General features: G+C 41.1%; 2 protein-coding genes across 2 annotated transcripts in view; both read left to right on the forward strand.

Annotated features, from left to right (window-relative positions):
- The window catches only part of LOC145468709 (uncharacterized), a 32,969-nt gene extending 18,728 nt beyond the window's left edge, over window positions 1–14,241 (forward strand). The window contains exons 17-28 of the mRNA XM_081452410.1: window positions 3,417–3,603; window positions 6,233–6,249; window positions 6,565–6,894; window positions 7,492–7,764; window positions 8,340–8,651; window positions 9,164–9,564; window positions 10,211–10,305; window positions 10,677–10,845; window positions 11,172–11,241; window positions 11,458–11,735; window positions 12,487–12,640; window positions 13,322–14,241. Of these exons, the coding sequence (XP_081308536.1) occupies window positions 3,417–3,603; window positions 6,233–6,249; window positions 6,565–6,894; window positions 7,492–7,764; window positions 8,340–8,651; window positions 9,164–9,564; window positions 10,211–10,305; window positions 10,677–10,845; window positions 11,172–11,241; window positions 11,458–11,735; window positions 12,487–12,640; window positions 13,322–13,530 (2,495 nt within the window). The 3' untranslated portion in view covers window positions 13,531–14,241. The remainder of the gene's footprint in view (window positions 1–3,416; window positions 3,604–6,232; window positions 6,250–6,564; window positions 6,895–7,491; window positions 7,765–8,339; window positions 8,652–9,163; window positions 9,565–10,210; window positions 10,306–10,676; window positions 10,846–11,171; window positions 11,242–11,457; window positions 11,736–12,486; window positions 12,641–13,321) is intronic.
- Window positions 730–2,830, forward strand: LOC145468594 (retinoschisin-like). The gene is made up of 2 exons (XM_081452326.1): window positions 730–2,274; window positions 2,512–2,830. Exons 1-2 carry the CDS (start codon window positions 1,963–1,965, stop codon window positions 2,662–2,664), a joined length of 465 nt encoding a protein of 154 aa, XP_081308452.1. The 5' UTR covers window positions 730–1,962; the 3' UTR covers window positions 2,665–2,830.
- Window positions 14,242–14,685: the final 444 nt, after the last annotated feature.

The raw sequence follows: 14,685 nt of genomic DNA on the forward strand, positions 1-14,685 counted from the left end.
CAACTTCCCCTTTCCTTATTAGGGTGGGGTATCTGGGGTCCTTGGGGAGAATGCAGCCAGAGCTGTGGACAAGGCGTCGTGAGCAGAAGAAGGACGTGTTATGGGAATGTTTCTTTCTGTGTCGGAAAAGAGTCAATGAAGGATCAGTGCATCATGCAAAGTTGTCCAGGTGACTTGTCGTCTTCACTGAGTTACGCCACAATATTTTTGTGAGATTTGGCTCTTATTAACCGAGCAGGAGGTCTGTATGGGAAAACAGACCGAACGCAGTGAGGCCTGTACACACGACCGAGGTCAAGATTCTCCCATACTGACCGACTAAGCTCGGTTAATAAGATGTTTATTATATGGCAAATAAGAACAATTTGATTCCTTTAATGTAACTGGTTTGTACTAGCTGGCATTTTGCTTGCGAACGGCGATGAGCCGAGCTTAATTCTGCCAAAGTTTGCTCGTCCTCTTTACTTTTTTTTTTTATCAGGCTTTTTGGGCTTTTTGGCACCATAAATAAATGTTGTTAGAAGAAAATAGTCAACATTTTTGCATTTTAGTTCGCAACTTTTTCACCGCAAAATGTAACGGGTCTAGATGGGAAAAGCTAGACCGCTTCAATATCGATTTCTGGCAATCAAATTTGTGAATTCGGTAGTTCCCAGTCCTTGTGAGGCACAGCTAGAAAATAAACTAAATTATTATACCGTAAATCCTCGAATTAGCGCCCGGGGCCCTTATTTCAAATTTAGGAGAAGACGGGGGACGCTTATTCGAGGGGGGCACTTATTTAATTTTTCCCAAATCGTGCTCTGACATGATCATTTTTTTTAATACATCATGTGGACGTAAACAACAACATAAGCTGTTTATCGACATAAAACGCTGATCCTAAAGTTTAAATCGCGGCACCATTAGAAACTCACGTGGTCACAAACTGAAACAATGTACGAATCTAATACTACACGACGAAAACTATACATCCTTTGCTATCTCATTACTCGTCTACAAAATACGGGGAGGGGAGGGGGGCGCTTATTCGAAGAGGGGCGCTTATTCCAAGGGGGCGCTTATTCGTGGGGGGGCTACTTCGAGGGTTTACGGTATGACAAGGTAGTCTTGAGGTAAATCTGAGCGTTCTGATTGCTTCTTTTTTGGTTGGGATTTCGCCATACCGACACTAACCTAGCTTCGGGTGCCTCAGTTTGTTTTGAATAAGATTAAAATGTCTCTACATATGATACAGTGGAACCCCGTTAATACGACCACCTTCGGGCCAGGAAAAATTGGTCGCATTAACGGGGTAGTCGTATTAAAGGGGTTCTTCAAATAAGAAAATGACTGACTGAGCTTTTTTTGGGCCAGCATAAAGTGGCCGTAACAACGAGGTGGTCGTATTAACGGGGTAGTCGCAAGGCGAGGTTCCACTGTATTGCCTTTTTCTCTCACTCTGCACCTTATGTGCTGAGCGTTATACTTTATAAAATGTTTCGGGCGAAAAATGCAAATTTGTAATCTAGCACTCATGGAATCAAGTGTTCTGCAATCTTAAACACGATCTCAAATCTCATGTAACCAAAAGATACTATTGAAAAAATACATATAATTTCTTAAAACGTTTGGACACAATATCCTCAGAGAAGATTATACACATTTTGTTCGAAAGATTTTCCGATTTTTGTGGCTTTCTTTCGTTCTAGCCACCACATTGAAACGAAATCTACCAGTTGCTATTTTCTTCTTCCCTTCCGTTGAATCCCCGCGTGCCTCAACCCATTTTCGTATCCAATGGGAAGGTTGGGTCAAATACCATCGAGTATTTTCCTTTATGCTGATTGGCCGTATTTTCTATGGCGCGGCATAAAAACTGGATTATAATTCCAGGATCCTTACGTTTTTACGAAAACATTGAATTAATGTTGTCTTTGCATCGATTCCATCAAACCCTCAGAATGTCAGGATGCCCTTGGCATGGAAAGTGGTGGAATCTCTGACGCACAAATTTCTGCGTCTTCTTTTCATAATAATAATGAAAAATATGCCGCATATCATGGAAGACTACACCTCCAAGAAAGTGAAAGCCACTCCGGCGCTTGGTCAGCTGGCAAAAATGATGACAATCAATCGTTACAGATCGACCTGATAGGCAAGCACAGAGTAACCCGTGTAGCAACACAAGGAAGGGATCGTGTTGACCAGTGGGTGACTAAGTATACACTACAGTACAGTAATGATTCATTAAACTTCCAGGACTACACTGAAGATGGAGATAATGCAACCAAGGTAAAATATTCAACAAATTAATCGACCGCATCTTTTCAAAGTCAACACTCTTACAGACTACAGTAACAAAAATCAGAAGCCTTATAAAATCTTAATTAGTAATCCATCTGCGGGTATTTCGATCTTTTGTCATTGAAAAATAGGAAGATTGTTTCGATATACCTTGTTGACGACTTGACGCTGCCCCGTGAATTCAAAATGATGGCTCCTTACTAATATTCCATGTTATTAATTTAGTTTTTGGATGGAAATGTAGACCAAGAGACTGTTGTGTCACATGACCTAAACCCACCAATCACAGCACGTTATATCCGTTTCCGACCAGTAAGATGGCAGCAGCATATATCAATGAGAGTGGAGCTGTATGGCTGTCAAGGTAACGTAATTTAAAAACTTTTCATTGGGGGCACTTCCTCTCAAGAAAGAATTAACTCAAATCGACTTAAAAGCAATATTGAAAGACTACTTGACAATGAAGAATAATAACAACAAAGCTTTCAGGTGCCACAGTGTTTTCAATAAGATTAAAATGTCCTTACATCTAAAGTTGTCTTCATATCTCACTCTAGACCACACGAATTTGCCTAGTTTAAAAGAAACAACGCCTCAATTTATACCTTTCGGGCGGAAAATGTAAACTTGTACTCTTGCATTGATGTAATATAGTGCTCTGCAGCCTTAACACGATCTCAGACCTTATGCAACCAAAAGATACTATTAACAAAAATTGATGAAACTTCTTAAAAGTTTTGACGTAATATTCTTAGAGAGGTTAAACACATTTAATCTGTATTTTCCATAAAAATTGCGCGGCCCAAGTAGTCTGTCAGTTTCTTACCTTCATTGAAATCTGGGCACGAAAGTGGTTGGGGCTTGACAAGGCTGGGCTTTTTTTCCCGGAAATTTTTCGTCAGATTGTTAATTGAAACCTCGGGGGTCAGTCACTAAGGGAAGAGGAGGGTGGGGAGGGGAGATTTACAGCTCGAGGAGCATTAGCCACGCTGTAACCCTTAGGCAAATTGACGAGGTGTTTCCCAGACTACTTTACTTGTGGCGTTTAACGAGGTTCCTAACTTTTCGCTTAATTTACAAGCCAGATTTCTACCTAATTACAACAAACGTTTGTTGCTTTTGTTGTGCAGTGGAGGGTTCTGGTAACGATGGAAACAATGGGAGTGTCTGGACATTGTGGAGTGAATGGAGTACTTGTAGCAAGTCATGTAACGAAGGGCGACAATATAGGAATAGAACATGTCTTTCGCCTTCTGAATGTACTGATGGTCCAAGTCAGGAAGAGAAAACTTGTAATTCTCACGAATGCCCAGGCAAGTATAACCTCCATGCCCATAAAACGGCTTAGTGGTGAGTCCTTTAGTAAAGTTATATTACATGTAGCTTGTTCTCTGTTCAAATTGCTGGGCTATCGTGTTAGCCAAATTATCGCTCCCGCCATCCTGACCATATTTTGACAGAATTTTGTGGTAAACAGGTATGGGCCAAGTTAATCCTACGCTCAGAATCTTGTGTAATAGAGCGGTATTCGAAAAGACAAGTCAAAAACTAAGAAGACAGTCATGACGAGAGCTTTTTTCCCATACAGTCGCCTCAAGAACAGCAAAAAGCCTCAAAAGCATAGATCGACAATCTACTTTAAGTTATATTCAAGCTGGATTTTTACTGAATTCCTAACAAATGCCCTTATTATCATGATTGATGATAATGATGATGATGATGATTATGTTGATGATGGTGATAATGATGATGACAATGTCTGTTATTGTTATTAGTGTGTCAGAATGCCCTCGGTATGGAGAGCGGTGCAATCTCTGACGCGCAAATTAGCGCCTCTACGGAATGGCGTACAAGCCATGCCGCCATTTATAGCAGACTATACTTTCGACGTAACGAACACGTAGTAGGGGCATGGGCAGCTAAAACAAACGATGCCAATCAATGGCTGCAGATTGATCTGATTGGTCAGGACTCTATCGTAACACGTGTAGCAACACAAGGAAGAGATGATTTTGACCAGTGGGTAACCCAGTATAGACTACAGTACAGTAATGATTCATTAAACTTCCTGGATTACAGAGAGGATGGAAAGATTGCAATCAAGGTAAAATATTTAACAAATCAAATCGACCACATATTCTTGTGTTCGCAATTCTTCTGAACCATAGAAGTAAACTTCAGTGACTTTTTTCATTGCAGTTTTGAGTTGGAAAGACTTTGAAAAAAAGAAAGATGGTTTGATACACCTTGATGACGACTTTTAAGAAGGCGAAATTTTTCACGTTATTAATTTAGGTTTTTGACGGAAATGTATTTCCCGTGTTTACATAGCGTCCTCTACACACTTGGGGTGTTCACAGAATTCTTCTTATGCGAACCTTTGTCTGCGTCTAAGCTTTACATAACTGTCTAGAATTTTCCGAACGCCCTATATGTTTAGATGAGGCTATGTAAACACGTACTTAAACCATCCTATCAATTTAGGATTTTGCTGGGAACACGGACCGAGACACTGTTGTGTCACATAACCTTAAACCACCAATCACAGCACGTTATTTCCGGTTTCGACCAATAGCCTGGAATGGCCACATATCAATGCGGGTGGAGCTGTACGGTTGTCAAGGTAACGTAGGATGAGGTTCTACAAATCCGACATTCTATTTATTTTATTTTCGCTCAAATAAATGTAATGCATTTATGTGGTGAAATTATTTGGAGCTATGTCAGACGTTTCTGCAGCTTGATTAGTTGTTTAGTTGTGATGGTAATGTAACTTTCTATTGTGACTACCGGTCAAAATCCTGTTGTATTTCACATTCTTTCAGAAATTTCTTAACAGAAGATGTTGCCACACAACCATTTAGGTGATCGTGTGATAGGAAACTGCAGGGCAGCGTGGGGGGGGGGGGGGGGACAGGGTGGGGGTGGGGGTGTCGGGGGGGTGATGCCTGGTGAGAACCATACTTTACCCCTCAGCAAAATGTGATAAGAAACACCTCGGCTTATTTGCTTTTTGCGCTTAGAAGGTAAGCTTGCGGTACTTTTTGCTTAATTTACTACTCACCATTTTGTCTAATTCCCGTTATTTTTTTCTCATTCTTTCCCACAGGACAGGGAGCTGGTAACACCGGAGTTGAAAACAACGGGAGTGCTTGGACATCATGGGGTGAATGGAGCACTTGCAGCAAGTCATGTGACGAAGGCCGACAATTTAGGAATAGAACTTGTCTCTCTCCTTTTCAGTGCAAAGATGGTGAAAGTCAGGAAGAGAAATCCTGTGATTCTCACAAATGCAAAGGCAAGTATAACTTCCATGTGTCGCAAAACCTCTTGTGATCTCTCTTAGTAAATTAATGTTGTCTATCTCTCTGGATGCACAGTGGGTTTGTCATGCCGACGGCCGACCGGTTAGCTCAGTGGTAGAGCATCAGACCAGCGTGCGGGAGGTCGCGGGTTCAAACTCCGGCCGGACCAACACTCAGGGTCTTTAAAATAATTGAGGAGAAAGTGCTGCCTTTGTAATGACATCTGCAAATGGTTGGACTTTCTAGACTTCTCGGATAAGGACGATAAACCGTAGGCCCCGTCTCACAGCTCTTCATAATTAATTCTGTGGGACATAAAAGAACCCACACACTCATCAAAAAGAGAAGGGCGTAGTTCCCGGTGTGGCGGTCTATCTCTCATCTGATGGTTAAATGCTCGGAGATATTAGCTGCATAAGCTACTCTGAAATCCGAGGGTAAATAAAGTGATGTATTTATGTAATGTATGCTGGCTAAATTCTTTTTCCCGCCATCTTGGTTATTTGAAAGTTGCCAGCAGAAAAGAGGTCCTGGCCTTGTCGAACCAACAGAATGATACTAATAAGCCAAAGACTGAATATGAATTCATTGCTTTATGTTAACTTAGTCGGTATCAGGATATCTCTTGTCGACTAGCAAAGCCCCGACGGTGAGCCGAGTGATAGCGCGAGGTTCAGGTGCCGGGGTTCAGGCATTCGCTAATAAGACCCATGAAATAAGATAGAAATCCACAAACAAAACGATCATGTCTTTTAATTATGTCATAAACCTGGCTGTTCGAAAATCAAATGAACACAAGCCCAGGATTAAATTGTTTTGATCAGGGTTTTAATTCCTCTGGTATAAATACGTTTTTCATGGCTATGGTTTGAGAAGTTTGAGATAGGTCTATGTGAAAAATGGAGGACCGTCGTCATTAAACGATACCCATGCGTTGTCAATAACAATAGTATTTTTACTCTATACTCGTCAGACTTTGAGCCACCGTCCAACGTGACAAACCTTAACACAAGTTCTTCATCAGTGGTAATCGGGTGGAGTCCCTACTCTGGTAATGCTACTCTGTTAGGTTACCGTGTGCTGGTTCTAGAGCAAGGACGCAGAAAGACCAGAAAGAAACGTGAAATATCACAACTGGAGGGCGAGCTTATAAGGAACTTTACTGTTGGTCCAAATACAACAGCTGTTGAGATTCAAAATCTTACTGCATCTTTTAAATTTTGTGTTCGAATTAATGTGATCACAGAAGAGAATGGCAATGGAAAGCTAAGCGAATGTTTTTACGTCTACACCGAGGAAGACAGTAAGTGGTGGTCTACACGTCAATTTATAGTCTGAGAAATAAATATGGGATTCCATGCCACCCTTGACACTGTCTTGTCCGAAAAGTAGCAAAAGCTGGGAGGAACTAATCAACAACCTTGCCATGCTGAACAACCATGGCCAAACTTTGCTCGAAGTTGATATTTTCTTCGCCTATGCATTTTCTACCTCAGCCCCAACCTCGTCCTTCCCTCCTCCACTTCTTCTTCAGTCTCTTCCTCTTCCTCCTCAGCCCCCTTCGTCTATTCCTCCACCTTCTCCTGCTCCAGCTCTTCCACCTCTCGCTCATCCATTCCTTGACACCCCCCCCCCCCCGCCTCCTTCAATTTCGCGTCCTTTTCCTGCTCCAGCTCCTCCACTTCTTTCTTCCTCCTACACATCACAGCTAAGGGCTGTCATGCATAATGGCTAACTTTCGGACCGTCAGCTCTTTAATTTAGTTGTACAACGGGAGGCAGTGACTCAGCTTAAGATATCCTGTGTGGAAGACTACGTTAAATCAAGGAGAAATTTTTATCCAGTAAGGGAAGCTTTATAACGAATGGCTGAAATGTTTCGTCCATCGATTTCCTCCTAGCCCAGATGCGACTTCCGCCTCCAAAGTGTTCTGTAACCAGTAATGGCTCGTCATCAGTTACAGTCCAATGGGAACCCATACCTGACCTTCCAAAAGGTCTGATACGAGGTTATATCGTGATTGTCAACGATACAAAGACAACAGTCCTTCTTGGACCTTGTTTTACAAATACCACCGTGATTTCCAACGGCTGTATCGAAGTGGCTGCTTTTACGGTGACAGGGTTAGGAAACAGCACGGGATGCCTCTCCATGGAAAAAGAGACAGAAACAGGTATATCAGTGTTTCTTGTCGCATATAACCATAACCCTTTTACTTCCAAATCGAAAGCAAAAAATGTAAAATTTGCTATGAAAACATATCAAGAAACAAACAGGACCACATTCAAGTAATTATCAATAGTTTTCATTTTTATTTGAACCAGGGTTTCATTACCACATGAAAGTATTGCTCAATAGCTTTCATTTCAGTGGTCTTACAATAGAGTTTTATCCACAAACATAAAAGTTAGAACCACCTTGTACAGCATAATATATAGTACCACATGAAAGTACTACTCAATAGCTTTCATTTGAGTGATTTAAGCTACAGATTCAAAAGTTAGAACCACCTTGTACAGTATAATAAACAGCACCACATAAAAGTATTGGTCAACATCAGTACAGCCTAAGTAGGATTTCACCCGTGAGTGAAACGGCAATCTCTTAACTTCGGCCAAACATGATAAGCCATTGTGAATGATTTATAAACTTTTCCAGGGGGTCGAGCCATATTTTATCACTAGCTTACAATTGGAAAACATTTCCACCTCCAACTGGATGATTTTTTTGCTTATTTATCCTCAGCAGCCCTGGATCTTAACGAGACTGGCCCTCAGATCAGTGCATCCATTAAGAGGTCATTGACATCAATCAAAGTCACATGGGATCTTAAGACAATCTCTGGTATTAAAGGGGACATAAACGGATTTGAACTGGTGTACGAATTAGTGAAAGTGAATGGAAAACCCAGCGAAAATCCTGTGAGTACAAGGATTGTTGTTGGCAGCAATTACACCGAGTATCTCTTGACTGACCTTTCACCTTTCGCTCAGTACAAGATCAAAGTGGCAGCCCTGACGGCAGAGGGTACTGGGAAATTTAGTGATCCCGTGTATGGAGGTAGGTGCCTCATGTTGTCGTCAATACGCTCTCTAAAATGAGACTCATTGAACTTGTGTCGGAGTTTTAAAAGAGGAAATTAAGGGCTTTTTTAACAGGTCATGCTGTTATCATGGTAACATATAATATCAAGAAAATGATCGTAACTCGTTTCTCAATTTTTGGCCATTTTTGGATGCAGTTATTGTAGCCTCAACTGGCAAACAGTGGTAGTATTGATCTATAATTGTACAAGCCCTTAAAAAAATGCTGAAACTGTTGAGAGCCACCTTAAGGTCTAGCTAAAATACTGCAAGAATCGCAAAAAATCATCTAACAGGAAACACTCTAAAATGGGTTATATGCCACATTTTATTTCTGATATTCAGCTAGTTGTCCTATTTCGGTCTCGCTATTCATTTCAATTTCCCGACATTGTCAAAATTTGGTGTGAAAATGTTTCTGTGTTTTCATTTCAATGTTGGTTGACTTCATTCTAAAATCTCCGTGTTTTTGTTTTTCATCACTAACAGAGACCTGCACATGCGCAGAATATATCACGGTACCATCGCGACCCAGCGTCCCAGGCTCAGAGCTTGACAGTATCGCTTCCGGGCTGACAAAAGTGATATCAAACCTTCTAATAGACACTTGTGGTGAGTGCGAGGAATACAACAAAACAAAGCTCGTCTACAGTAACGAGAGCCAATCAGATGAGTTTGTTTTCCCGGTGACAAAGACTTCATACGGACACAGTGCGTATAGCAAGTTTATACCGGTTATACAGGTTCCTGGAGTTGTCGTGGTAACGCGCAAAGGAGATTTGGGTATGATTTTAACCGAGGCAGCGAGTGATTCCGTTTTGCAGTCTTGGCCTATACCTGTTGTTACCATTTTAATGGCCATGTTAGCAGGAATTATCATGTGGATTTTGGTATGTATCATGTTTGCTCAATCTGTAGTAATTAGGTAGGCTTTTAGCTGAGTTATGAAGGTAATCCTTTATTGCTTGCTTTCGCTTTGATTGGACGCAAACAACAAAAAACAAAAATTAATATCTTAGAGTGTGAATTACACATTGTGTAAGCCACATAAAATCGTGCGCCAACTACGCAACCAAGCAGAGGCAACTTGGTCACGTGCACTTTCTCGTGTTTGGCGCCGACTACGTGTGTCTGCTTCGTGTCCTCATTGGTTAATTTCATTGTTCAGGTTTGTTGCGACCGATCATTTTTATTGCTTCGACACTTATTGGAAACACGCTCTAATGAATTAACCCGGTGGATTGTACTGGTCAATAGCACAAACGATTTTTTATATCACCAGCTTTGTCGACAAGCGAGAGTTTCCCTGATAAAAATAGACATTATATATATTTTTTTAATATTGTAGAAAAAACTTATATAGTTTTAGACCCATGTTAAATTTCTAACGAGTTCTCACTGCAATTTTCTCACTGATTTTAAAGCTGTTGAACCGAGTATTAAAAAATGTCTAGGTGATGCGGCCTATAAATGTACTTTGACGTTTGTTAATTACCTAAATCAGTTAGATTTCATTTATACTTTTTGTTTCAACAGGATTCCAGGGAAAACTCTGAACAATTTCCACATCAGTTTATTAAGGGAGTCGGCGAAGGATTTTGGTGGTCATTTATTTCCATGACAACAGTAGGGTAAATACATAGACAAAGCTGTTAAACTCTTGGTACCAGAATAGCGTAAAAATAAGTCTACAAAATAAAAATGTCTTGCACCAAGAACAAAATATCTCGCAGTAAAAGGAAATACGTCGCGCTTACGGTAAATATTTTGCAGTAGCGTAAATACCTCAGGCGTGCTACAGGGAATTTCTAGCTTTCTGTCCATGAGTTGAACAGTTATTCACCGAATATGGAAGCATTTTTTTGAGACGGAAATCTTGTGTAGGTGTCGATAGAGTTACCTCCAAAGAAGTTCAAAAGAATTAAAAGACTCTTCTAAAGGCAAGTGAGGACGATACTAAAGCATCACATTTTAAGGATTTTCGCTTATCATTTTTTTGTAGGTACGGTGACCTTTGTCCCAAGTCGGTGCCTGCAAAAATATTTGCCATGGTTTGGTTTGTAGTCGGACTTGTAATCTTCTCTGTGTTCATGGGCGCTCTAGCTTCGTTGCTGACCGTCACCACTGTCAAGCAGACAATTGGATCACCAAGTGGAACAGACAAAAAAACGGTAATGTAAATATAGACGTCACTGATCATTGCAAACTTTTTTAGAGAACGGACTATACAGTGTTTTCACCCGACGTCACGGCAGCCATATCATGTGTTGGCGTCCCGAAACAATGAAACGGTGGTCATTTTGGTGTACCAAACCAATCCTGTGGGAGTTCAACTCTTTTCTTTTGTAAGCACTTTCTTTTTTCCCAATAAATTTGCATGGCTGCTGGCCACGTAACTCTATAACAACAATAACAACAACAATAATCTTTATCGACACTCATAAGGGCCTTTACAATTAAAGAATTAGTTAATTAGGAATGTTACTACCTATTGCAGGTGGCTGTTGTAGCTGATTCACCCGAGAAACGTGTTGCACTTGGAACTCTGAACGGCAAACTTACCGTTGGTAAGATTTCTTCAGAACCTAGCTTATCAGAATGATATATGATATCACGTTAGTAAACGGCTGCGAATGAAACCTGATAAATTATTACTTCGTAATTTACAGGTTTAAAAACGACCTTTAAGAACAAATTTCCGTGCAAATAAACCAGGTCTCTTGAAAGCGTTACGTTACAAAGACCCTTTTGTCTAACTTCTCATGAATTGTTCTCTGTTTAAGGCAAAACATTGCCAGATGTGGAACATCTTGTCGAGGCTCTGAAAGACGGCACAGTTGAATCTATTTTGGTGGATATGTACACACCAGTCAAACGTAAGGACTTGTTTAATGGTTCTTGGTTTGAAGTCGCCATGCTTTTGGAGGCCGAGATATCTCACGGAGTTCTTCTACAAGGCAGTGCTGTTGGTTTGGCGGACGAACTGGAGAGAATGATCATAGCGCAGGACGTACAAACGAGTTATTTACAAGAAGAAAATGACAACCAGGAAGAAGAAGAGGTAAAGATTAGAACGCCACTGAGTTACGGAGCGTATGTACCCATTGCGTGCCTATGAGAAAAATCCCTGGAAGACGGCTACGTTTTAAGGCGCTTTTAAGTTTAAAGGGGTTCTGTTGACTCCAATTCTTTTAGAATAGACATCTTAACGTTGCCCTCTCGGTGGTTTAGTGATTTGGGATGTGAAAGTTTCCACAACACCTCAAACTGACTCCATCGTGAGACAATGAAATGAAGTTTCATCTTTCATTTTTCATCTTTCAATAATATGCGAGCTCTGAGGTTTAATCCTCAACCTACGGTTTTGTTTCGGAGCAGATATCTCAGGAAACAAAGATGTATACTTTTGTAAGTTGAAAAGAGTACATCTATGATTGGTGATACTAATGTTGACCACTTACTATTGCATTTCACAGTGTCGCTTTTACTAACACTCTGCAGATTTAAAATTTTAGCACGTCTATGAGACAACGTTATTTGTCTCACGAGACGCAAGATGAGTGTCTTGATTGCCCGTAATACAAACCTAACGCGGTTATCGCTTGTTCAGTTCGCTCGTGAAAGTAGCTTTGGATGAGTATCGGAGAACGAGGTGAACTGGGGCGATCACTGAGGAAACATTGGCGTAGAGTGGTCAAGATGTCGATCAAAGGCAACGACAAAACTTCATCCCAGTTAACCTGCATCTCTTAAACTCTAATGGTATTTACTTTACCCATATGTAACTCAGTCCTCGAATGTCTTCAATACAGGAAGACGTAGAGGAAGAGCCCGTGACCTTCTTTGAGCCCAGCAGTCCGTATTATCTTGCCACTATGTACGCCACTTTAGCTGGCCTAGCTGTGTTGCTGTGCTGTGGGATTTTGTATCAGGCCTTATATTACAAAAAGCTCTCTGGAACTAACAGTAAGTCGAGGGGACTTCAGCACAACCGAGGTTGCAACACTTCTTTAGGTTTCTACCCTCTAAAGAGGCTTGTTATAGATTTGATATTTGTAAATTTATTTTAATTTCTTGTGTGACAAAATTAGAATAAACTAAATTGAACTGCTTACAGCAGAAGCCTCTGCGAATGAGAGAGGTCGTTGTCCGCTAGACGGACCGTACTGTAGTCGCTAAGGGGCATTTGCTATCCAACACAAAACAACCTCGAGAGAGTGAGAGTGTTTTATTATCATCTTGAACAAAAAAGGTAAAATCCTCTCTCCTGTCCCCATTCAATCCCAACATGCCTTTTTCGTACATTCTTCGTACATTCTGAACTACTGCAACTCAGTAATTCATGTTGAGATAGCTTTTGATGACGTTTTGCAAACGCAGTGTGCACCCTTACTTAAGCCCCAGACAAGTTCTCGAAGAATCAAAACACATTCAGCCAGACGTTTTCGTCTGGCCTCGACCGTGCATCGATTCATACACTTTGCTTACTCACTTACCGTGCTACCCAAAGCAAATTCGATCCTTGCCGCGGTCGGCCACTGTATAAAACATGCCTTGCATGCTCTTTGAGATATAATCATGAAATGTAGCATTTTGCTTTTTAACTCTAGTCCAAGGGACATTATTTTCCTACTAACCTCTTTACAGGAATCAATCCTGACGCAGTCGCCCCTAAAAGCTCAATCACTAGAGCCAATATGGAGCCAGCCGTGGAGGAATTTTACATGTCCTTTAGTTCAACATACCAAGAGTTGCGGAGAAAGAGCAAAGCTGAATTAAAACAGCTAGCAAAATTGAAGCGACAAGGAGGCAGAGGCTTGATGTTTAACAACGGATTCTATGAATCTCAAGCATAACTTTGTCTAAATGCCAACATAAACATTCTCCATTTCGTTTGGCGACTTTGGCAGTAGTTTGAAGAATATTGATAAATATCTGAACTGATAACTGAACTCCTTTGAGGGGCCTGACAGTGTAACCACTAGCTCCAGAAAACTCTGCGCAAATTGATGAATGAAACTGTACGTTAACCATAGATTTCTAACAAGTTGTTGATTTAAGAGAGCTGCAAACTACAGAATCAGTAGGGTTGGGGTCATTTGTAGTTTGAATACGTATGGGTTATTGACCAAGTGTGAGGTCAAGATGGCTAGATATTCGCCAAGTTCTTTTTTTGCGTGTTTATGGACCGAGACGGAGTCGAGGTCCATAAACTCGCAAAAAGAGAACGAGACCGATATCCAGCCATCTTGACCGAACAAGCTTGGTCGATAAAGGATTTATTATATGGCTTTCGGGGAATTTTTCTTGCGGGACACGGCGGGCAGTCCCGAGCGGCCAGGATAGCTCCATCTTGCCCGCTCGGGTAGCCAATCACAACGCAGGATTTGATTCATCTTGCCCGCTCACGGAGCTAGTCATACAATAACTAAACATTCATTCATTCAATTGGCAAAGAATTCGCTTGGGGGGCTTTGGTTGAAATAGTCGCACTGTGAAGACCCCTCTGTAAAGGGTATCTGAGAATCGTTTTGCAATTAGGATTTGCAGCGTGTTTTCCACACATATTTCAGTCTTTACTTGTATAGTAGCAGCAAACAGCATTGTAAAATAATTATTCGAGTAGAGTTCTAATCAATTGAGTAACAAAATGCTCATAATACGACAGTATTGACAAGAAGTAATGATAATTAGAGTTTAAGGTTACTGATGAAAAATTTCCTCCACGGAGGGGGGGGGGGGGGGAGAGGGAACGGAGGAGGAGAAGGAGGAGGAAATATTCGATAATTATTCGAACAGTACCAATTGCTTCCCTGTTTCCTAAATATTGTGGACCATTCTCTGGCTGTCTCCTCAGAAAGACAAAAACAAACAGAGAAAAACAAAGAAACCAAAAAAACGTATTGCTTCTGCTCTGACTACACCCCCACCCCCCGCTCTTCACACACTCACACTTTCCCATTGGGAAGGTCTCGTTCACAAGCTAGATTTATTGATTAGCGATAGACTGG

Source organism: Orbicella franksi, chromosome 14 (genome assembly GCF_964199315.1).
Source record: "Orbicella franksi chromosome 14, jaOrbFran1.1, whole genome shotgun sequence".
In the NCBI taxonomy this organism is placed as follows: Eukaryota; Metazoa; Cnidaria; class Anthozoa; order Scleractinia; family Merulinidae; genus Orbicella; species Orbicella franksi.